Consider the following 23,558-nt stretch of genomic DNA (forward strand, 5'->3'; position numbering starts at 1 on the left):
GAACTTGATTAAAATATTGATCAGAATGTGATCAAAAGCTCAAGAAAGAAATTGTATCAACTTGTTCACTGCCACAGGAACTTTGTGTATTTTCCTTTGAACAGGTTTTCTAAAAGCTACAATGTTATGGCAAAACTAGTCAATGAGCCCACTGACAACAGCTTTGGGGGCACAAGGGAAGACTATTGATCCTAGAACTTTGGTTCAGTTCTAGCCAAGAGGGATGACTACTGCCTAAATACACACCCCTAAATATTCCTTGACAGGAAGTACCCAATTCAAATACTAACTGCCTTTAACTTGTGAGCTCTGACCAGATCATAGAACAAAGTAATATAACTGCTGGATCTTATCAGAAAGTATATGAAATTCTATTGGTACCGACTGTAACTTGAACTGATATTTAGAATAAGTGATTAATGGAATCATAATTAGCCAATTTCATTCTGACTCCTTTACAATGAAGAGTTAAATACATTTTCAGTGGCAACAACAGGGGCAGTATAATGATGTTACACTGTTACTGGATGGGAAATACAGGCAATATAAATGAGGTCACATAAAATCACTGGGGTACTTTGTGCCATCTTCACTGCTACCCTGTGGCTAGTTTTATATTTTGGTGATCTAAAATTTTAAAAAAGTCTAACTTAGGCCCTGTCTATACTGGCAAGTGTCTGTGCAGTAAAGCAGCTTTCTGCATTGTAACTCCCGAGGTGTACATACTGCCAAGCCTCTTCGTGCGCATGAAACTGTGGAGTTGCAGCACTGAAGAAAAGAAACACCCTGACGAGAGGCATACAACGCTGCGGTGCCAGGGTAGACACCCTGGTCGATTCCAGCGCTGCGATTAGCCTCCAGGAGGTGTCCCACAATGCCTGTTCTCACCCCCCAGACATCAATTTGAACTCTACTGCCCTGCCCTCAAGTGACCAGGCGTCATACCCACTCCGTAAATTCCTTTGGAATTTTGGAAGTCCCCTTCCTGTTTGCTCAGTGACACATGCAGTGGTCTCAGCGCATCTTCCCAGGTGGCCATGCCTGCTCCACGCACCAAGCGATCCCCCGTTTGGAGCAATGCCGAGCTGCTAGACCTCTTCTGCATTTGGGAAGAGGAGGCTGTCCAGTCCCAGGTGCGCTCCAACCATAGGAAGCTTACCACCTACGGACAGATTTCACAATACATGACAAAAAGGGGCCATGACTGGGACACACTGCAGTGCAGAGTCAAAGTGAAGGAGCTGCAGAACGCCTACCACAAGGTGCAGGAGGCAAACCGCCGCTTCGGTGCTGCACCCACGAACTGCTGGTTCTACAAAGAGCTGGACACGATACTCGGCAGCGACCCCACTTCCACTGGGGAGATCACTGGGGATACTCTGATGGCTCGCGTGCCAGTCAAGAGTGCACTGAGCCAGGAGAAGGAAGCCTTGGACGAGAACGTGGAGCGGGAGGGGGACCCAAAGGCAAAGGAAAACTTGGAGGTTAGAGATGCATGCAGCCAGAAGCTCATTTCTACCCCGGAGGAGGCTAGCCAGTCACAGCTGTTGGAACTTGGTGAAGCACAAACAGAAGGGGAGGCCCCTGGTAAGTGGATTTGATTTTGGGAATTGCTGAAGTAAGTTGTTGGGGGCAGGAGGGTTGCAAAAGCAGGCTTGTGTCTGTATGATGCACATACCACCAAGTGCCTAGTCTGAGCGGTGCAACAGGCTGGGAATCTGCCTCAGATCTCCAGGAAACACTCATGCAGATACTGGGTAATCCGCCACCACAGGTTCTTTAGCAGAGCTGCTTGGTTTCTTGCCCCATTAATGGTAAACTTTCCTGTGCCACTCTGCCATCACAGGTGTGTGTGTGTGTGTGTGGGGTGCGCATTCCTGAACACAGGCGAGCCGCGTAAGGGCCAGGGCCAAAGCCGCAGTCTTGGAGAAGACCCTCCCTTGATTCCCTGCTCAGATATCTTCCATAATGAACACAGACTGTGGAAAATGTGGGGACAGGAATGATTATCAGGCCCCCCCTACAGTGCTGGCCCTCCCCAAGAGCCACGTGCCAATGTGTATACTGATTTACCCTGCCCCTGCGGCTACTCACCATTTTGGAGGTCTTGTAGTTCATGTGTGCTTGCCTGGGGTCAGCCAGTGACAGATATGTGAATACTGGCTGTGTTTTAAATCACAGAATCAGTGGTCTGTGTCGCAAACAATACTGCTTCCGTAAAACGCTGTGTTTTTGGCTTCACAGAGATGACCGTGGGAGCCCAGCCTCCCCCTTTGTTATCACCGGCTGAACAGCTGCGCAGAATTAGAAAGCAGCCAGGAAGCACTAAAGAGGACTTTCTGCGTGACATTAGGATACACTCCACGGCTGAAAAACAGGAACTGAAGGAGTGGCGGGACAGCGGGAAGAGGGACCGAAGGAGAATGCCAGATGAAGCCAGAGAATGGCTCTTAAACGTTATGGAGCACCAAATGGATACGCTCCAGACAATACGAGCACTGCAACCCGATTAGCTCTGTTCCTGCCCTTCCCTGCAGCCGCTGCCGCAAAACTCTTTCCCACCGCCGACACACTCTTATCAACCTCCTGACTCTGGTCCATACCTGTGGCATTCCACTCCTCCCCAGTCACAGTTCAACACTGCAGACTCCCAGTACCCACTGCACTCAACACCGGTCCCTCTGCAGTTCGGCTCTGCTGAAATACAGTACCCGCTGCACTGTACTCCAAAGGAGAAGGCTGGATATGATCCCTGGACATACACAAATTTTTAACCATCCTGGGAGCCCACCTCCTCCTGGGACCTTCCCTTCCCCCTCAGTGCTGATGCGTTTTTGTGTTGGACTCTCCTCTGGTGGTTGTTTTTTAATAAAAGAATTGTGTTGGTTTGAAAGCAATCTTTATTTTATTAATTGAAAGCAAACAGAGCCCTGCAAAGCAACAATTACCTTAAACCTTCATATTACATTGTCTGCACCAATCACAATCACCTGCTAGCATGACAAGCACTGCACTCTGAGCACTGCAACAAATTAGTGGCTTTCAGCTTCAAAGTGCTGCCTCAAGGCATCCCTGATCCTTATGGGCCCGCGCTGTGCCCCTCCAATAGCCCTGGTCTCTGGCTGTTCAAATTCAGCCTCCAGGCACTGAGCCTCAGCAGTGCAGCCCTGAGTGAAGCTTTCACCCTTCCCTTCACAAATATTATGGAGTGTACAGCATGCAGCTATACGCATAGGAATACTGTCATCAGCCAGGTCCAGCTTCCCATATAGGCAGCACCAGCAGGTCTTTAAATGGCCAAAAAGCACAATCAACAGTCATTCTGCACTTCCTCAGCCTGTTGTTGAACCACTCCTTGCTGCTGTCAAGGTGCCCCATGTGTGGCTTCATAAGCCACGGCATTAAGGGGTAGGCAGGGTCTCCAGGAGCACAATGGGCATTTCGACTTCCCCAACCATGATCTTCTGGTCAGGAAGAAAGTCCCTGCTTGCAGCTTCCTGAACAGGCCAGTTTTCTGAAAGATGCATGCATCATGTACCTTTCCGGACCAGCCTGCATTAATGTCTATGAAACACGCAGGGTGATCCACAAGCGCCTGGAGAACCATTGAGAAATACCCCTTGCGATTAATGTACTTGGTGGATAGGTGGTCTGGTGCCAAAATTGGAATGCATGTGCCATCTATCTCCCTTCCACAGTTAGGGAAGCCCATTTGTGCAAAGCCATCCACAATGGCACACACGTTGCCCAGAGTCACAGTCTTTTGGAGCAGGATGCGATTAATGGCCCTGCACACTTCCATCAACACAAGTCCAACGGTCAACTTTCCCACTCCAATCTGGTTAACGACCGATCGGTAGCAGTCTGGAGTAGCCAGCTTCCACAGTGCAACTGCCACATGCTTCAACGACAGGGCAACTCCCATTCTAGTGTCCTTGCGCCGCAGGGCTGGGGCAAGCTCACCACACAGTCCCATAAATGTGGCTTTCCTAATCCAAAAGTTCTGCAGCCACTGCTCGTCATCCCAGACGTGCATGATGACGTGACCCCACTACTCAGTGCTTGTTTCCTGAACCCAAAAGCGGCGTTCCACTGTGGTCAGCACCTCCGTAAATGCCACAAACCATCTTGGTTTGTAGCTAGTACGTATGGCAAGATCAACGTCGCACTCCTCTTACCTTCATAGTTTAAGGAAAAACTCCACTGCCACTCGTGACATGTTAGTCAGAGCGAGCAGCATACTGGTCAACAGTCCTGCAGACTGAAGAGGCAGACCATGCGGTACACAAACTGTTGAAAGATGGCGCCAAATGTGGACAGAAGCACAGGGATTGCTGGGATGCAAAGCAATGCATCACAGGGCACTGGGACAGGACCCAGGATGCAGCACGACCCCCTCCACCTTCCCACAACTCTTAGCGGCAGAAGAGGATGAGATGCTCTGTGGGATAGCTGCCCAGAGTGCACTGCTCTGAATACCGCTGCAAGTGCCGCAAGTGTGAACACCCTACTGCTCAGGCAGCTGACAGCGTGAACACAACAGGTTTCCCTTCAGCGCTATCAGAGCGGCGGTGTAACGGTTGGCGCTGTAACTCTGCCAGTGTAGATATACCCTTAGTGTTTGTTAATACCATTCTGATGGTACTCCAGGACACCATCCCAAGTATGTAAAACATCTGCACCAAAGTTCAGTAACTCACTCTGCCTATCACTGAAGGCTTGCCCCCAACCTTAGTGAAAGAGATGGCATAGTAATGAAGTGACTGCTACAAGTAAGACAGATCTCACTGGACTTAATATAGTAAACTGCTCTGCTGGTCACAGAACAGGCAGCCAGAATGCAAAATTGAACAGAAGTCAACATGCAACCATGCACCACCATTTGCAGTTAGAAAAATCTAGCCAAGGAAAAAAAAATGCTTGTCCATCAAGGCAACAAACGTAGACCATGGAAATATTCACGTAGCCTCAATTATTTTGACTTCAACAAAAAAAAAAGTCAGTTCTATTATTCTAAGATCATCACTCCATTTGAATTTTCTTGAGTCCTCGAAAGAAAAAGAGTATCTAACCAGGCTGGAAAAACATACAATTTCCCTGTCTGAAAATACGGCAATTAGTTTTCTTTCAGGAGAGAAGACCATTTTAATCAATTCTAGTTTTTTTTGTTTTTTTTTTTTAAGCTGACCAGTGATAAAACAATTTGTACTTTAAATGTAAACTGCAAGAAGTTGTAAGAATTCCACGCACTTCACCAATATTTGCTAATAAGATGAGGCAACATTCAGCATATTACCTAAAAGTCAACTCTTGAGCTCCAGGACATGTATTCCTGCCATGACTTTAGCTCCCAGCCTGCTGATATGTCCCTTGCCCAGAATGATGCAAGGTAGAGGACATTACTGAAACACATAGCTAGTTTTCTCTTTTGAGGTTATATAAAAGGGTGAGAGGATGGGGAAGCAGCTCTAAAGTAACAGAATATATGTAGTTTTTCAGAGTGTGTTTTGTGTTTTTAAAAAGCACACACTCCCCCCAGAGGTCATCAGATATGTTTATACTTGTTTTATTGAAAGTGACCCGTAGACCCTTGCTTTAGGATAGGCTTACTCCATGTTCTCTGATGGCCAGGACATCATCAGCCTAGTGCATGCTGGTGTACTGCAGTGGAGTTTGAGTTAGCTAGCTACAATGCCCCACTCAGAAGAGCCAATGAAGCTTTCACCACCGATCTGCTTCCCATTTATTAATATGTTTTATTTCCAAAAGATATAAGGAGGGACACTCAAGTAGTTCAGACAACCTACTGTAGGTCTATCCTTCAAATACGCGCAAGATTCATAGTTTAAATGCACGTGACAATGTGTGCACAACTTATTTTGTACACATTTTTTAAAAACTTAAGACATATTTATCCGTACCACAGAAGACTTTTTTTCCCCCCCCCAAAATACATTTTCCAGACTGTACCCACTGATCTCAAAATGAAGATCAGCACTAGCATGATCTCCAACTGAATTATCCAAATTTAAAAAGGCATTTAGTATTAAAGAATATGATCATGTGTATCAAGTCTAAGGCACTGAACAGCAAACATCACTTACCCTATATGTGTAACAGCATCCCTGTTTTCACATTCAGTTGTCCATATTGCTATTTTATCGCCCTTAGCTCTAACATTAACAACAGCTCCACATACATCATCACTGTAGTCATCAAAGGACTCTCCGATAAGGCACAGCAGCTATAAAATAAAGACTAACTATTAAAGGGAGGTAAACAATATGAAATAACATTGTGTTTTATAGTGGAATCTTCCATTTTTATAAAACAGTTTTATATTAGACATGATTGTATTTATTTTTTGGTGTACTGAAAACCTCTTACACATGGAGATGAACCATTTTCATTCTGAATTATCAAAGCACTAAATATCAATTACCAAATGTATGCTAAAAGTAGAAGAAGAAAGGTTTAGCTGCATAGCAGTGGAGTTTCCTCATTTCTTTTTAGGCGGGATGTTTTGTTTGAGGTTTTCCATTTATCTACAGGCTTCATAGCTAAAACCTTTATAGTACAATCTCTTTCATTAAAAGAGACGTTCTCTCCTCTACCAAGACCTCCTCCCTTGCCACAGTCATGCCTTCCATCTCCTCCCAAATCTCCAGAACGGTTTCTCTGCATAGCCTGTCAGCATTTGGGAAAATGATGGGAATTTCAAAAGGGTTCTGCGTCTTCTCTATACATCTTTTCAGGTATTTGGAGGATCCCTTTTGCTCCATGCAGCCCCACCAACTATACATCTTAGAAGCGTTCTGGCTAGGGATTCATGTGCGGTTGCTAAGGAGATATGCAACATATTATATTCTTTCCCCAGGGGCTGAATGCATCACCTTTGCTGTACACAGCTTCAATGCACGAGGAACAACGGATTAAGCTTGGATACAAACTTCAAGGCACTGCAAACAGCTCACTGTGCCAACCCCATGCTGTGACTGTACCCTGAACCACGAGTGCACATGATAATGCTCTCTGTGCACAATATTTACACAAATGCAGGTACTGCACAGGGATGTTTACTTGCTATGATTGACCAACATGGAGACCCCTCAGAGGTGGAATGGAAAGGTTAAATCTCTTCTCTTGGTGTAGAAAGAGGAAGCTGATAGTAATGAATATAAAGCTAGGAATTGTAGAAAGCTAATAAGGGAAGCAAAGGGACATAAGCAAAAAAAACTATGACCAGCAGAGCTAAGGACAATAAAGAGTTTTCTTAAGTATACTAGGAACAAAGAATCCTGACAATGGTATTGGTCCATTACTAGATGAAAACGGGTTTCAGAGTAACAGCCGTGTTAGTCTGTATTCACAAAAAGAAAAGGAGTACTTGTGGCACCTTAGAGACTAACCAATTTATTTGAGCATGAGCTTTCGTGAGCTACAGCTCACTTCATCGGATGCATACCGTGGAAACTGCAGCAGACTTTATATATACACAGAGAATATGAAACAATACCTGCTCCCACCACACAGTGGGGTGGGAGGAGGTATTGTTTCATATTCTCTGTGTATATATAAAGTCTGCTGCAGTTTCCACGGTATGCATCCGATGAAGTGAGCTGTAGCTCACGAAAGCTCATGCTCAAATAAATTGATTAGTCTCTAAGGTGCCACAAGTACTCCTTTTCTTTTCTTTTTTTTTTTTTTAAATGAAAACGGTAGAAGTATCAATAATAATGTAGAAAAGGCACAAGTGTTTAATATTTCTGTTCTGTATTTGGGGGGGAAAAAACAGATGAAATAACCTCATGATACTTTCCACTAGTATCTCTGGAAGATGTTACTACAGCAGCTACTAAAATTAGACATTTTTAAATCAGCAGGTCTGGATAATTGACATCCAAGAGTTTTAAAAGAGCTGTGTGATGAGTTCGCTGGACCATTCATGTCAATTTTCTTGAAGTCTTGGAACACGGAGGAAGTTCTAGAAGACCGGAAGAAAGCTAATGATGTACCCATATTTAAAAAGAGTAAACAGGACGACCTGGGTAATGATACATCTGTCAGTCTGAAACTGGTCCCAGGCAAGACAGTGGCGCAGCTGATACAGGACTCAATTAATAAAGAATTAAAAGGAGGGTGATAAAATTAGTGGCAATCAACATGGGTTTATAGAAAACAGATCCCGTCAAAATAACTTTTTTTTTTTTGGGGGGGGAGAAAATTACAAGTTTGGCTGATAAAGGTAATAGTGTTGATATAATATGCTTAGACTTTGAGGCATGTGACTTGGTACTAACACAACGTTCTGATTAAAACTAGAATGATAAAATTAACATGGCACACATTAAATGGATTAAAAGCTGGCTAATTGATAGGTCTCAAAATGAAACTCTAAACGGGGAATCATCATCAACATCAAGCGGGTGTTGCTAGTGGAGCCCGAAAGGATCGCTTCTTGGCCTACCGTAACATTTTAATGGATGACCTGGAACAAAACAAAATCACCGAAAGTTTGTAAATAAAGATTGGGCAGGGAGGGATAAATAACTAAGAGGACAGGTCACTGAGTTAGACTGATTTGGATTGTTTGGTAAGCTGGGCTCAAGCAAACAATATGCACTTTAATATTGCTAAATGTAAACGTGTACTTCTAGGAACAAAAAAGAAGGACATGCTTACATGATGGAGGACTCTCTCTGAAACAGACACACTGAAAAAGATTTGGTGGTCATGGTGGATAATCAACTAAACATGAGCTCCCAGTGCAATGCTATGGCCAAAAGGGCTGAAGCTATCCTTGGATGTTTAAACATGAGAATGTGAAGTAAGAGTAGAGAGGTTATTTTACCTCTGTATTTGGCACTGAAGCAACAACTGCTGAAATACTACATTCAGTTCTGATGTCCATATTCAAAAAGGGCAATGAAAAATTGGAGAGAGAGAGTTCAGAGAAGAGCCACAAGAATGATTAAAGGATTAGAATCAGAGTATCAGGGTTGGAAGGGACCTCAGGTGGTCATCTAGTCCAACCCCCTGCTCAAAGCAGGACCAATCCCCAATTTTTGCCCCGGATCCCTAAATGGCCTCCTCAAGGATTGAACTCACAACCCTGGGCTTAGCAGGCCAATGCTCAAACCACTGAGCTATCCCTTTATAGTTACATAAGCAAGGAGCTCAATATATTTAGCTTAACAAAAAGAAGGTTAAGGGGTGACTTGATTACAGGCAGTAAGTACATACATGGGGAACAAATATTTAATAATGGGCTCTTCTATCCAGCACAGAAAGGTGTAACAAGACCCAATGGCTGGAAGTTGAAGCTAGCCAAGTTCAGGCTGGAAATAAGGCATAAATTTTTAACGGTGATCATAATTAACTACTGAAACAATTTACCAATGCTCGTGGTAATTCTCCTTCACTGAGAATTTTAAAATCAAGACTGGATGTTTTTCTGAAAGATAAGTTCTAGGAATATTTTGGGGAAGTTCTATGGCCTGTGTTATATTACAAATTGGCTGGAGAAGTTCATCTGTGCAGATGATTAGAGCCCATCAATGGAAGTTGGTTTGCTTCATTTGCATCTTAGACATTATGTACTGATCATTATCTTTAATAAAAAATTTCAAAATCATTTAAAAGTTTTAGGCTTAAAAACCACTCCGTTCAAAGCAGTGAGAGAACTAAACCAAGTCTTAAAGATTAATGGGCAACTGCAAAGGAAATCCAGCAGCCATAACGTGCTAGTAAATAAATCAAAACCCCTACGTTTTATAGAAGCTACACACAACTGCAAGGGCAACATATTATATTCACTTGAGTAGCGGAAGCTCTAAACTTTTAGGCTCATGCCACACAAAACATCCCAAGTATTATTTGACCAACAGCATAGCCTTTTAGTATTAGGCCATAAAATGCTACCATGCTACTTAAGCAACAAAAACACAGATAAGCTGTGACAAGTATATTATTTATAGATGTTATTCCTATTAGACAAGGAAAAAAATTAAACACTGTTGTATCTCTTTCTCAAGTAAAATAATTTATAGTTATATTCCAAACTTGGCCAACCTAACAGAAATCTGTGTAATATGCTGACATCAAGAGGACAGAAGGAAAAGGAAAGCGTTCTGATTTTGTTGATTGAGCTAGTTGTGAAAAATTATTGAAACGATTAATGGAGCTGCTCCCTGATGTGTGACTGCACAATGACCCATATGCCTGTGCTTCGGACATGTTCAATAAGTTACTAGCAACCGAATAGTTCACTTTCCTAACCTTTGTTTTTATGTTGAAACAGGAAGGTTAAATATTTTGTATTTTCTGTTTATAAAATGTTTGAAAGCAATGTCATGTTTCTTGGATTTTTCATAATGTTTAGGTAGCAAAGACATAAACAAAGTGTAGTTTAGGCTGATCAGGATGTTAGGATTACATTGAGAAACCGTATACTACCTCCCTATAGTTTTTAAACTGTAACTCTTGGGACTGGAAAGTTTCTCTCACGCGATATTTACTATGGCATATGAGAAATAGCAATTAGCCTGAAGATACTCATCTTGTGAATCTGCAACTCCATATCGTCTTTGGGACACATCACAAGGCTTTTGTGGTGCCCATGGATCCGATATATGTGACACCTGCTCCCCCCGCCCCCCTTTGAGTTTCACTCAAAGCTGCATGCAAAATGGAGTATATGCACCAAAGCCACTTGGATCTCTTAGTGTCCTTCCAAGCAGTCAGAAGATGGAGAAGTAAGTGACAGCAACAGATTCTGGGGTGTGGTGAGGCTGCCTTGTGTCGGCAGCCATATCACACCCGAAAGCAGAGGTAGTCCATAGGCAGGCCGGGGGCCAAATCCAGACCGCCAGAGGCTTTTGAATGGACTGAACTTTTTATTTACTTATTGTTATTTTTGTATTATTTTCTCTGGAGTCTGGACTTTGATCAAGAAATCTGGACCTTAAAAAATAATGGATTACCCCCTGCTCTAAAGCCAAAGCTGGTCACCAGATCCCAGTGTAGGACAGTCCAGCAGAAGAGCTGGTATAAACAATTCTTATGCAAACCCCTGCTTTGCTGCTGGTGCACTGCCAAGGCTCCCCCTCTGCTCCATCTGATGCCAAGCAGCGGTATCATCCCTTGAGCCATAGGCAATCAGCATAATTTAGCCTTTAGATTGCCCTAAATTATATTGGGCACTGGCCCCTCACCAAGTTGCACTGCGTTCTCCTCAGCTGTAGCAGGGAATATGGCATTATTGTATTTTCAATCACAAAATAATTCTGACATGCCAATTTGGTGTTGTGTTAAGATTTACAGTTATATGATTGCTCATGCAGTCTTGCAATATATTAACCACAATTTAATGCCAGGACATTCCATCAAGCATCTGACTCCACTAGATGCTGAAGAATCTATTCAGTTCTTAGACAGTGAACTTTAGCCTTTTCCATGTGATACATTTTGTGAATATACATACATTAGCCTACAATTTTCTAGGAGTATTTGGCAGCTACAGCTTTTTGCATTGAAGGTTCTAAAATAGTCTACAAAAAATAGGAGAATCTGGAGAGAGGAAAATAAAATCTTTTGTGTAATGCACCAGACAACTGTACTATCCCAGCACCGTTTCTGAACGCATAATATTCAGTATCCACTGCATGAAATGAAAGAAGTATAAAGGGATCTTATTAACAATGCTTACGTCAATTCCATTGTATTTATGAACTATTAAGAATATAAAACAAACTTATAAATAAAACAGATACGTTTAAGAGTAATGTTAGAGACAACATGCAAATAATTAAAACTTCACCAGTAGCTGAAATGTATGACAAATACTCTACATCATTAAGGTAAAAAGGCTAATTAGTTGTGTACAGAATTACCTCTGTCACGGGCACTGAACAGACAACTACCAGTTGGCTTTTTAACAAACATTTGCAAGTCACCTTTAAACTAGGGCTGTCAATTAATTGCAGTTAACTCAAGCGATTAACTGTTAAACAGAATATCAATTGAATTTTATTAAATATTTTCGGATGTTTTTCTACATTTTCAAAGATATTGATTTCAATTACACCACAGTATACAAAGTTGACCGTGCTCATTATTTTTCTTTACAAATATTTGCACTATAAAAATGGCAAACAAAAGAAACAGTATTTTTCAGTTCACCTCATACAATAGTGCAATCTCTATAGTCTAAGTGCAACTCACAAATTTACGGTTTTTTTGGTTACATAACTGCATTCAAAAACAAAACAACGTAAAACTTTACAACCTACATGTCCATTCAGTTCGACCTCTTGTTCGGCCAATCGCTAAGACAAACAAGTTGGAGATAAAAAGAATGGCCCTACTGCGTCAGACCAAAGGTCCCTCTAGCCCAGTATCCTGTCTTTTGACAGTGGCCAGTGCCAGGTGCCCCAGAGGGAATGAACAGAACACGTAATTACCATGTGATCCATCCCCTGTTGCTCATTCCCAGCTTCTGCCCACTTCTTAATTACGATGTCATCTGAAAGAGAGAACAGGCGTTCGCATGGCACTTTTGTAGCCAGTATTGCAAGGTATCTACGTGTCAGTTATGTTAAACATTCATATGCCCCTTTATGCTTCGGCCACCATTCCAGAGGACATGCTTCCATGCTGATGATGCTCGTTAAAAAAATTATGCATTAATTAAATTTGTGACTGAACTCCTTGGGGGAGAATTGTATGTCTCTTGTTCTGTTTTACCCACATTATGCCATATATTTCATGTTATAGCAGTCTCGGATGATGACCCAGCACATGTTGTTCATTTTAAGAACACTTTCACTGCAGATCTGACAAAACACAAAGAAGATACCAATGTGAGATTTCTACAGATAGCTTCATCACTCAACTCAATGTTTAAGAATCTGAAGTGCTTTCCAAAATCTGAGCGTCACGAGGTGTGGAGCATGCTTTCATAAGTCTTAAAAGAGCAATGCTCCAATGCAGAAACTACAGAACCCGAACCACCAAAAAAGAAAATCAACTTTCTGCTGGTGACATCTGACTCGGATGATGAAAATGAACATGTGGCCATCTGCACTGCTCTGGATGGTTATCGAGCAGAACCCATTATCAGCATGGACACGTCCTCTGGAACGGTGGTTGAAGCATGAAGGGGCATATGAATCTTTAGTGCATCTAGCACATAAATATCTTGCAGTGCCAGCTATAAGCGTGCCGTGCGAACGCCTGTTCTCACTGTCCAGGTGATATTGTGAACAAGAAGCAGGCAGCATCGGGGGGGGGGGGGAGGGGAGCGATATGAGCATTGGCCTGCTAAACCCAGGGTTGAGAGTTCAATCCTTGAGGGGGCCATTTAGGGATCTGGGGCAGAAATTGGGGATTGGTCCTGCTTTGAGCAGGGGGTTGGACTAGATGACCTCCTGAGGTCCCTTCCAATCCTGATATTCTAGGATTATCTCCTGCAAATGCACACAAACTTGTTTGTCTGAGCAACTGGCTGAACAAGAAGTAGGACTGGGTAGACTGGTAGGCCCTGAAGTTTTACATTGTTTTATTTTTGAATGCAGGTTTTTTGTACATAATTCTACATTTGTAAATTCAACTTACATGATAAAGAGATTGCAGTACTCTTATTAGGTGAATTGAAAAATACAAATATTTGCACTGTAGAAAACAAAAGAAATAGTCATAAAAAGTAACGTGAGCACTGTACACTTTGTATTCTGTGTCTCAGTTGAAATCAATATATTTGAAAATGTAGAAAATATCCAGAACTATTTAAATGGTATTCTATTATTGTTTAACAGAGCGATTAATCACACAATTTTTTTTAATCGTTTGACAGCCCTCCTTTAAATGTAATATGTAGCCTAATATTTGAATGCTTGTCTTACTTCAAATGACATGTTTGAGCATCATTAGTGTACCTCGTGTTTCACAACAATCTATTTTTGTAAGGAAAAAGTCATGAAAGATTTTAGTACTGCCAAAGAGAAAACCCCTTTGTAGTTAGCTATTAAATGTAAGAATCTTAAGTTATAACATTCAATGTCATAGAGCTTACTGTCTCTAGCCAGAAGCGATCAAGATCATTTCGTCTCTGCTGCTTAGTTAGTGTAATTAGCCATCGTCCTCCTCGTTTATTTTTCTCATCTTCCCACATAGGTTCAATCCCATCCTACAAAACGTACAGTAAGACAGTAAATGGCAAAATGCCTCATCTGTATTTTATTATACAACATAAAAGGGGAAGTAACATTTACATCGCAACACAAGAACAGAATTTACAGTTTAAGAATAGTAATAATTTTTCTCCACAGAGTACCTTATTGTAGGGCTAGAACACTGAACACTAAGAGCAACACCAGTTTCATGGTAAATAGTAATGGAGAAATTTAGGAACTAAAAATGTAATATTTCTCAGGACAGTTGAATTCTTATTTGTATGGCAAAGTCATGAATAAGTAACTCAGTCTGCTCTCAAATGCTCCTTTTAAACTGGTTCAAATACAGCCCAGGTGAGACATTTGTTTGAAACTGGGCAACATAACCAGTAATTAAAACAAGTGGGGGTATGCCTACCACTGCAATAAAACCTGTGGCACTGAGTCTCAGATCCAGGTCAACTGACTATGGCTTGCGGGCGGGGGGTGCCTGGTTCAGGCTGCAGAGCTAAAAATACCAGTGTATATGTTCCGGCTTGGGCTGGAGCCCAGACTGAAACCTGGCAAGGAAAGAGGGTACTGTGGCCAGCCCCTATCCCAAGGAGGAACATCCACATAGCTATTTTTAGCCCCACAGTCAGAGCCTGAGTCAATTGACCCCAAGATCTGAGACTTAATACCATGGCTTTTTCTTTTCACCAAGGACTCCTGAGTTATATTCTTCAGTTTGGCCACCAAGATGGTGTGATTTTGGCCAGGTTACTGAATCTGTGTTTTTCAGTTTACTCAGGTGCGAAGTGGGAAAGTTGCTTCCTGTCAAAAAGTGACTTAGTCAAAGTGGCATCATGGCAGTCACTATTTACTGCCTCAATGAATTCCAGAGCAAAATATGCAGGGTTTACAAATATTTTTTTTTAAACTGCTATCCTTGCAAAAAAAACAAAAAACAAAAAAACAAACAAAAAAACCCCACAAGAACGAAAACATCCCAAAACAAAAACCCTCAAAAAACCCAAAAAGTCAACCTATCATTTAAAAATGAAACTGTTTTCTGATTCGTGCATCGCCAGCAATGAAGGCTTTGCAATCGGAACTTAACACTTGCTGCATTAGTCAGGAAAGAACCCAGCTCCCACTCCCATAGTGCTGTCAGTGTTGGATATATAAAAGAATATCTTTAATAGTAAGTTTTCAGAGAAAAGCTACAATTCAATATCCATGCTTCACAGAACTTTGGATGAAAGCTGAAAGTGGAAAGGCAGTTAATGATGTTGGGTCACTTTCCCACATTTGGCACTCTTATTGGTAGCCAGAGAGATTAAACTACTTCATCGCCCTGAGTGGCGATTCCTCTACGTCAAGATTGATGGCCAGTGGAAGGATCACATGGGAAAGCTTACAAAGCTGTTGCCAGTGATGTACCTGTTGCCAGCAAGCTTTAAATCATCAAACAAAGCCCGTCTTATGAAGAACTTTCATAAAAACACATGGGAGGTGCCTAGTAGTTTTATTACGTAGAACATACTAGTTAAACAGCCATGTCAACCACTTTGTTGAATCCCAAAATCACATTATATACAGTAACGAATAGAAGATCTTTTCCACGATTAAAAACAAACTTTTAAACTTGATATGATCAAGTACTTGGGCACATATCTTGTAAAATTCTTTCAATGCAGGCACCTACAAGATACAGGATGATGAAAAACAATTCATCAGTAGGGTCATGGGCCTCAATTTTCAAAGCAACCAGTAACTCTGAGTTCCCAACTTGAGTCACCTTAAAAGAGCCTCATTTTCAGAGGGCAGGTGCTCAGCACTTTCTGAAAGTTAGGCCCCTTTAGCACATCTCCACCAGCTGGGCTGCCAATATCAGTAGTCACTTTAAAAATTATGATCATGGTATCTTTACTTATTCAAGAAAACAGTTATATAAGATCGTGATTTACATTAATAATTTTAAAAAGCTTATGGGGCATACCTTAAAAAGCGAGTAGTCACAGCCAGGCATTAAATTACTAGAGAGCTGGATATGGTTGTATAAACTATTTGAAAACAAAGAAACACAATTATAAGCAATACATTTAAAAAGTTCAGCAGCTTCTGAAGGTACAATATTGTTCTTGAAAGATTTAAGAAAGCCAAATCCATACAGCTTGGAGTTTGACTGACAAAACATGCTTAAATCAAATTGAATGGTACATTAAAATCAAGTTATTAAAACTTATTTCTGAAGCTACCCGAACTTCAGCAGTACAGAAACCCAACATAAAAATGCATATGAACTTATATTCTGATGTCAAAACAGTTTTTAGTAGAGATGTTACTTATTTAGATCTTTAAAAAGTACTGAGCTCTATCAAACAGGATAGAAACTAGTTTACATCCTCTCACTGGGCTCCATGCTACCAACTATCATTTTTCAAAAATATTGCCATTTTCACTACCTACACCCAAGTCTTGACTAAGATAATGCGAGTTAATATTTCATACAAGTTAATCACATTAACATTCGGGACAACCCACTGAACAAAATTAATTTGTTTTGTATATTGTAATAGAAAGATAAAGGCATAGGCTTCTGTGGCTCTTTCTATCCAGATGATGTGTTTTAAGAATCATATTCTACCTCATGAACATCTATTACATTACTCCAAGGGTGGAGATGGTAGGCAGAATATTTGACATCCAAATAAGGATGGAAGAGAGACAAGCGTGCAAGACTCAGAAGTGAAGTGTATACTGAGCCAAAAGGAAGTGTTCACCACCAAGCAATGTAGAGGAAAACACAAATTTTGAAAATGGAGTGGTGTGGGGCTTGATGCACTAAATTGGACAAGTGTGGGGAGGAAAGGATGCTGTTGTAACAGATATTGCAATCACATGCAGTATCTTTGGGGATCATAAATATATAAATTGTTTATGTATGACTGATTTACTCCATGGTGGAGAATTACTGCAGCTCCTACACGAACTAAAAAGAGTGGGGTGGGGGAGGAAGTGATTCAGGCAAATCACTCGACAGGTACCATACCCTGGAGTGGTTGGGCATATACTGATTCAAGCTGGGTTTTCCAGAGACTAGGAGACAAAAAGGGTTTTTGGTATAAAAAGGATGAGCTTAACTGACACAGCGTTCTTTTTCTGATCCAGCAATCCTTGCAGAAAGGTTTGAAAGACTTTGGCTTACTCGGGCCCCATAAGACTGACAGGTGACCTCTAATAAGCTGTTAGCATGCATGTATGAAAAAATGGTTACTAACCTCTCGTAACTGTTGTTCTTTGAAATGTGTTGCTCATGTCCATTCCATTATAGGTGTGTGCATTTGCCGCATGCACCGGTGCCAGAAGTTTTCCCTCAGTGGTATCTGTAGAGGACCAGCTCTGGTGCCCTCTGGAGTGGTGCGCATACGTGCTGGTATGAGAGGCGCCACCTGTGTCCCCCTCCCTCAGTTCCTTCTTGCTGGAACTCCAACAGGGGGTCACGGAATGGACATGAGCAACACATCTTGAGGAACAACAGTTATGAAAGGTAACTGTTTTTCCTTCGAGTGCTTGCTCATATCCATTCCATTGTAGGTGACTCCCAAGTAACACCTCCGAAGGCGAGTAGGAGTTCATGGACGTGTTGTGATTGCAACGCAGCTCTGCCAAAACCAGCATCACCTCTTGCCTGCTGAGCGATGGCATACCGCGTCGTGAATGTGTGTACTGAAGACCACATTGCAGTCCTGCAGATGTCCTGAATAGGGGACATGCGCTAGGAAAGCACCTGAACACGCCCAAGCCCTTGTCGAATGAGCCTTTACTATTGGCGGAGGCACAGCCTGCGCTGTCTTGTAACAAGTACAGATGCAGGAGGTGATACAAGTCTAAATCCTCTGAGAAGATACAGGAAGGCCCCTTCATTCTGTTAGCTATCACAACAAAGCTGAGTCGATCTGTGGAAGGGCTTGGTGTGCTCCAAGTAGAAAGCCAGGACATGTCTGACATCTAGAGTATGCAGATGCCTCTCCTTGTTGGTTGTGTGAGGCTTTGGGCAAAACACTGGGAGGAAGATATCCCGATGGACACGGAAATGCGACATCACCTTTCGCAGGAAGGCTGGATGGGGCTGCAGCTGAACCTTGTCCTTGCAGAACACCATGTACGGGGGCTCCAAAGTAAGGGCTTTAATCTTGGAGATTCATCTCACCGAGGTAATAGCTACAAGGAATGCCACCTTCCACGTCATGTGGGAAAGGGAAAAAGACGACAGACGTTCAAAGGGCAGGCCCGTGAACCTGGTGAGGACCAGGTTGAGGTCCCATGGGGTGGGGTGGGGTGGGGGGGGGAGGACCGGGTTCCAGACCGGTGGAAACAGTCTTTCAAGGCCTTTCAGAGGAACCTGATCATCATCATCTCATAAGAGAATACCGATCTACCCTGGATGCAAAGCCAATATGGCTGCCCAGTGTACTTTGATCAAAGAGAAGGCAATGCCCCGGTGTTTTAAGGGAAGCAGGTAATGCAGAATGGACTGCAGACACAATTGGGTCTATCAGATATTCCACTCCACTTTGCACGGTAAGTTGCTCTGGTGGAGGGCTTTCTGCTCTCCAAGAGCACCTGCTGTACCTGACTTTAAAGCAGGCATGTTCCTCTGGGTTCAGCTATGCAGCACCCAAGCTGTGAGGAGGAGAGAGGCGAGGTTCAGGTGCAACAACCGACCACCATCCTAAAAGAGTAAGTTCAGGCAGCTGGGAAGCGTCCACAGGGCTGCTATGGCTAGATCCAATGTTGGAGAGGCCAAGTTGGGGCGATCATAATGACTCGTACCTTGTCCCTCTTGATTTTTAGAAGGGCCTTGCTGATGAGCAGAGTTGGTGGAAAGGTGTGCATTACAGGGTGGATAAAAATCAATTTTTTATTTAAATAGGTTTCTTCCTCAAAAAGCTTTTTATCAAAAAATCTGATCTAAAGATCATTTTAGATAAGATATCTTTGAGCTATAATGCATCTCATCACGGAACAGGGATTATAAATTCTAATTCTATAGTATGAGACAATATATTCATGTAATGTTTAAGAAAAGTTCTGTAAATGAGTTTACTAGTTCATGGATTAGGGACCCAATCTTATAGGGTTCCAGGGGCTTCTGTATAGATTATTTAAATTAAATGTTTCCATCTACCCAAAGGGACTCAGTCTAGAAGGTATCAGAGATGCTTAGTTTTGCAGTTCTCAAACTGTGGATTTGTCTCTCCAGAGATAACATGCTTGTTAACAAAAATGTTACGAAGGAAGGAAGGAAAGGTGAGAAATAACAGACCTCAACCCTACTGTCCCCCTGCAAATTTTGTGTACACAGAGTCAATCCCTTTCCTCTCTCTAAAAGGCCAAAGTTTCAAGAAGTTAAATGAATTGAAGATTGTTGGGGCGGAATAGATCTGGACAAGAAGAAGGCTGGAGATAAATGTGAGAAGGAAGGGACAGGCAGTAGAAACAAAAGTGAAACTGTTTGAACAGCATATTCCAGACGTCTTGAGGTCTGAGTGTAGCCTTCATTGATTTGAGATCTACCATACCATTCTCTCACTAGAAGAGAAAACCTATGACAGCAGGCCGTAGAAGAGACCCAGTTTGGAAAGAAGAACCATTCAAGAAATATGTTTGCTCATGATGCTTTAAAGATCAGACCAGTGAACTGGTGGAAGTCATTTAAGCACTTGGATTCAGAGACTGTTGAAGTGATTTAACTTAACAGCAGTAACAACTTCTGCTAGTTTAGAAAGAATATCTTCTTCCTTTGGACTAATTCATTCCAAATTGAGAAATCGTTTGGGACCTGAAAAAGCAGGAAAGCTTGTTTTTTGTTTTTTTTCCAGATTATGAACAGGAAAATGAAGGTGAAGATGAGTTAGCTGCAGAAGCCAATATTTTAAGTTTCTCATGTTGACCTGGCTGACAGTCCATTTAATTTGTGTGTGTGTTTTTTTTTTTAAAAAAATATTTCGTTTAACTATTTTAATTAGAAAACTATTTTAACAGAAACAAATCTGATCTTAAAAAACTTGAATGTTTAAATTCAAAAATTCATACGCTTATGTTAAAATATTATGTTTGCTGTTGAAGAAAAAAACCTGGAATACATGTTATTGTTTTAGTTAAATAAAAAAATTTAAATATCTGTCTGGTGATGTTCTCCTCCTAATATAGCATGGCAAGAAAATCCTCCAAATATTAACGATTAACCTGTTGAATTGGAGATAGTTCACCTCCCAAGGACTTCATAAATATCTGTTTCAATTACCTTTGGTAAATGAAATAACCAAACATTCATTTTCTGATATAGCTGTAAAACTAATCGGAAAAGCTTCCAAAATAAATCACTTAAAAAATGTACAGTGTGTACCTTCTAAAAATGAAATCTACATCTATCTGAGTTGTGAAGAGTATGTATTAAGGTTTTAACAACCATCAAGAATGCACTTATGTAGAAACCCATGATTAAATCAAGTCTTCCTGACTAGTGATTTAAATCATGATTTAAATCAAATCCATCCTGAGACATTAGGTCTCCTGACCAAGACAGGAAAAAATCATCAGAAAGTGAGCCTTTGCTGAGACCTTGCAGAGAGCAGAACTGATGACACTTGGTTCTGTCTGGTGGTGAACTAGTCCATCTGGGGAGCTCCCCACTTCTGGAAGAGCATCTTGACTACCTCCAAGCGGAGGGACCACTCATGGTGAAAGAAGGACCTGCTGAGGCAATCCACTAGCTTGTTCCAGACATCAGGGAGATGCAAGGCTTCCAGGTGGATTGCATGCTGGATGCAGAAGTCCCACAGATGAAGGGCTTCCTGGGACAGAGCTGAAGAATGAGCTCCCCCTTGCGTGCTGACACAGAACATGGAGGCCGTGTTGTCAGTCGACATCTGCACCACTCAACCGAACAGGTGGGGAAGGAACACTGTGCAAGCTAAATGGATGGCTCTAAGCTCCCTGACATTTATAAGTTAGCACGAGCTCCTCTTGCAACCAATAGTATGCTGCGAACGCAGGGGTGAGATGCTGCGGTGCTTGGAGCGGAGTCCAATCAAGCTGGTACTGAGGGCTGACTCCATAAGGAGCGCTCTAAGGCAAATGGCCTGCTCCTTTTTGGTTTGCAGCTTGAAACTCTTAAAAATGTGATACTTGTTGCTCGTGTGGGTTTCCACCAAGCACTTCAGACAGCTTTGAAGGAGATCACTGACTGGTATAGGGGTTTTTCGCAGCAGTAAAAAAGCTTGAAGCCCTGGGATTGGGGCATGCCCCATGCCTAAGCTAAGTCCCGTAGGGGACTAAATATTACTAAGGGAACAAAAACTATAAACTATATACACAAGAGATTCACAACTAGGCACAGTTGAGAAAGGTAAGCTTGCTGAGGCAAGGAGACATTCCAGCACTGTCACTGGCGGTAAGAAGGAACTGAGGGAGGGAAAAGCCGGTGGTGCCCCTTATACTGATGCATACGCGTGACACTCAAGAGGGCGCCAGAGCTGGTCCCCTACGGATATCACTGAGGGGAAAAACTTCCGGCACCAGTGCATGTGACAAGCACACCCCCCTACAATGGAACTGACATGAGCAAGCACTTGAATTTTTATTTCTTTGAATGTTTCCTCTAATGTTTTTACCTTAATAAAGGTGCTTGCTTATAAAGAGCTGTGGAGTAACTTTTAACTGCTCGCAATACACTGTTCATAGCCCCAAGAGAAAGCAAGAAACTGGCCCTGGCCTTTAGGCAGACTGGTTTGCTGAGGATATCACAGTGTAAGGCAGGCAGCTGTGTAGCCTTAAAACCCCTGGTGGAAGAGAGTGGGACAAGAGTTCCTATCCAGAAACAGGTGATGGTTGGAGACCTGACTGGGAACCCCTGCATGCAGCTTGAGGGAGAAATCCCTGAAACTGTGACAGCTGTCTCCACATTCTCTGCTGTACAGAGGTTTGAACAAGGAATGAAGACTTCACTAATTTTTAGTCCATGACTACCTATACTGAGTCCTGGTTCAGCACCAAAAAGCTAGATTGCATTCTCCACCTGCTGCTTCAATTGGACCTTTATTTTAGTAGCTGCTCTCAAACTACCAGTGAGTTAGAGCAGGTTCATACAGTGGGTGAAGAGCGCAAAATACCTTTCAGTTTAATACCCTGTAACTGATGCTGTACCCAAATTCTTGATTGGAATCATCTGGGCTAGTAAGTGTTCTGCTAGTTCATGCAACCAGGTCTTGGTAACATTGTGATGTTATTGACATAATCTGGGACCATATAGATCATTGTTGCAAACAAGGTCCTGTAGTGGTACCAAATCTTGTACAAAGGGGGTCAAATCAGGTCTCTAAGACAAGGTTATGGTTTGCTGCTTATGATTATGCTGTCTATATGTATGTATCATTTTTGTAGTTAAAGTTATAAATATTGGCTCTATACTGTCTGTATTTCAAACTTATGCTATGCTTCTGGGTGACACCCCAGACAAGTTGGTGTCAGCTCTGCCTAGCGTGCTTGAGGACCCATTAAGAACCATCAGCTATACAACCGAGAGGAGGCAGATACGCCTTGTGACTCAAAGTATGCAGGGACTTGCCCGTGTGATTCCAAACTCCATTTTGCTGTAATTTTCCACAGGAAGAACAAAGAGGTGTTCTTACAGCTGGAAAAGATGAGAAAAGGCTGATGCCTCATCTCCATCTTGTCTTCAATCCTGCTCGATTTGAACCTGCAGTTTATTCTATGACTGCTACAAGCCTGAACCAAGAACTTTGCCATTACTGTATGTAATTGATTCCATTTAACCAATTCTAGCTCTCATCTATATCTTTTCTTTTATGAATAAATATTTAGATTCTAAAGGATTGGCAACACTGTGATTTGTGGGTAAGATCTGATTCGTATATTGACCTGGGTCTGGGGCTTGGCCTGGTCCTTTGGGATCGAGAGAACCTTTTTTCTTTTACTGGGGTATTTGTTTTCCCTAACCATTTGTCCCCATAATGAGTGGCACTGGTGGTGGTACTGGGAAACTGGAGCGTCCAAGGGAATTGTTTGTGTGACTTGTGATTAGCCAGTGGGGTGAGAACAAAGTCTGCTCTGTTTGGATGGTTTGATTTGCCTTAGAGGTGGAAAAATCCCAGCCTTGGGCTGTAATTGCCCAGCTTGAAGCAATTTGTCCTGAATTGGCACTCTCAGTTGGGTCCCGCCAGAACCAGCATCATTACAGTGGTGTAGTCGGCAGGATACTGTAACGATACCCCAGACCAGGCTTGTAGCAGTGATCGAATAAACTGCAGATTCAAATCAAGCAGGACTGAAGACAAGATGGAAATGAGGCATCAACCTTTTATAGTCTTTTCCAGCTGT

General features: G+C 42.2%; 1 protein-coding gene across 1 annotated transcript in view; it reads right to left on the bottom strand.

Moving 5' to 3' along the window:
• EIF4E (eukaryotic translation initiation factor 4E) overlaps nucleotides 1-23,558 on the bottom strand; it is a 47,421-nt gene that overhangs the window by 4,672 nt on the left and 19,191 nt on the right. Inside the window, exons 4-6 of the mRNA XM_084627401.1 lie at nucleotides 16,153-16,216; nucleotides 14,072-14,185; nucleotides 6,105-6,244 (exon numbers count right to left, since the gene is read on the bottom strand). Of these exons, the coding sequence (XP_084483527.1) occupies nucleotides 6,105-6,244; nucleotides 14,072-14,185; nucleotides 16,153-16,216 (318 nt within the window). The remainder of the gene's footprint in view (nucleotides 1-6,104; nucleotides 6,245-14,071; nucleotides 14,186-16,152; nucleotides 16,217-23,558) is intronic.

This window comes from Lepidochelys olivacea, assembly GCF_965140295.1.
Source record: "Lepidochelys olivacea isolate rLepOli2 genome assembly, chromosome: 4".
NCBI lineage: Eukaryota > Metazoa > Chordata > Testudines > Cheloniidae > Lepidochelys > Lepidochelys olivacea.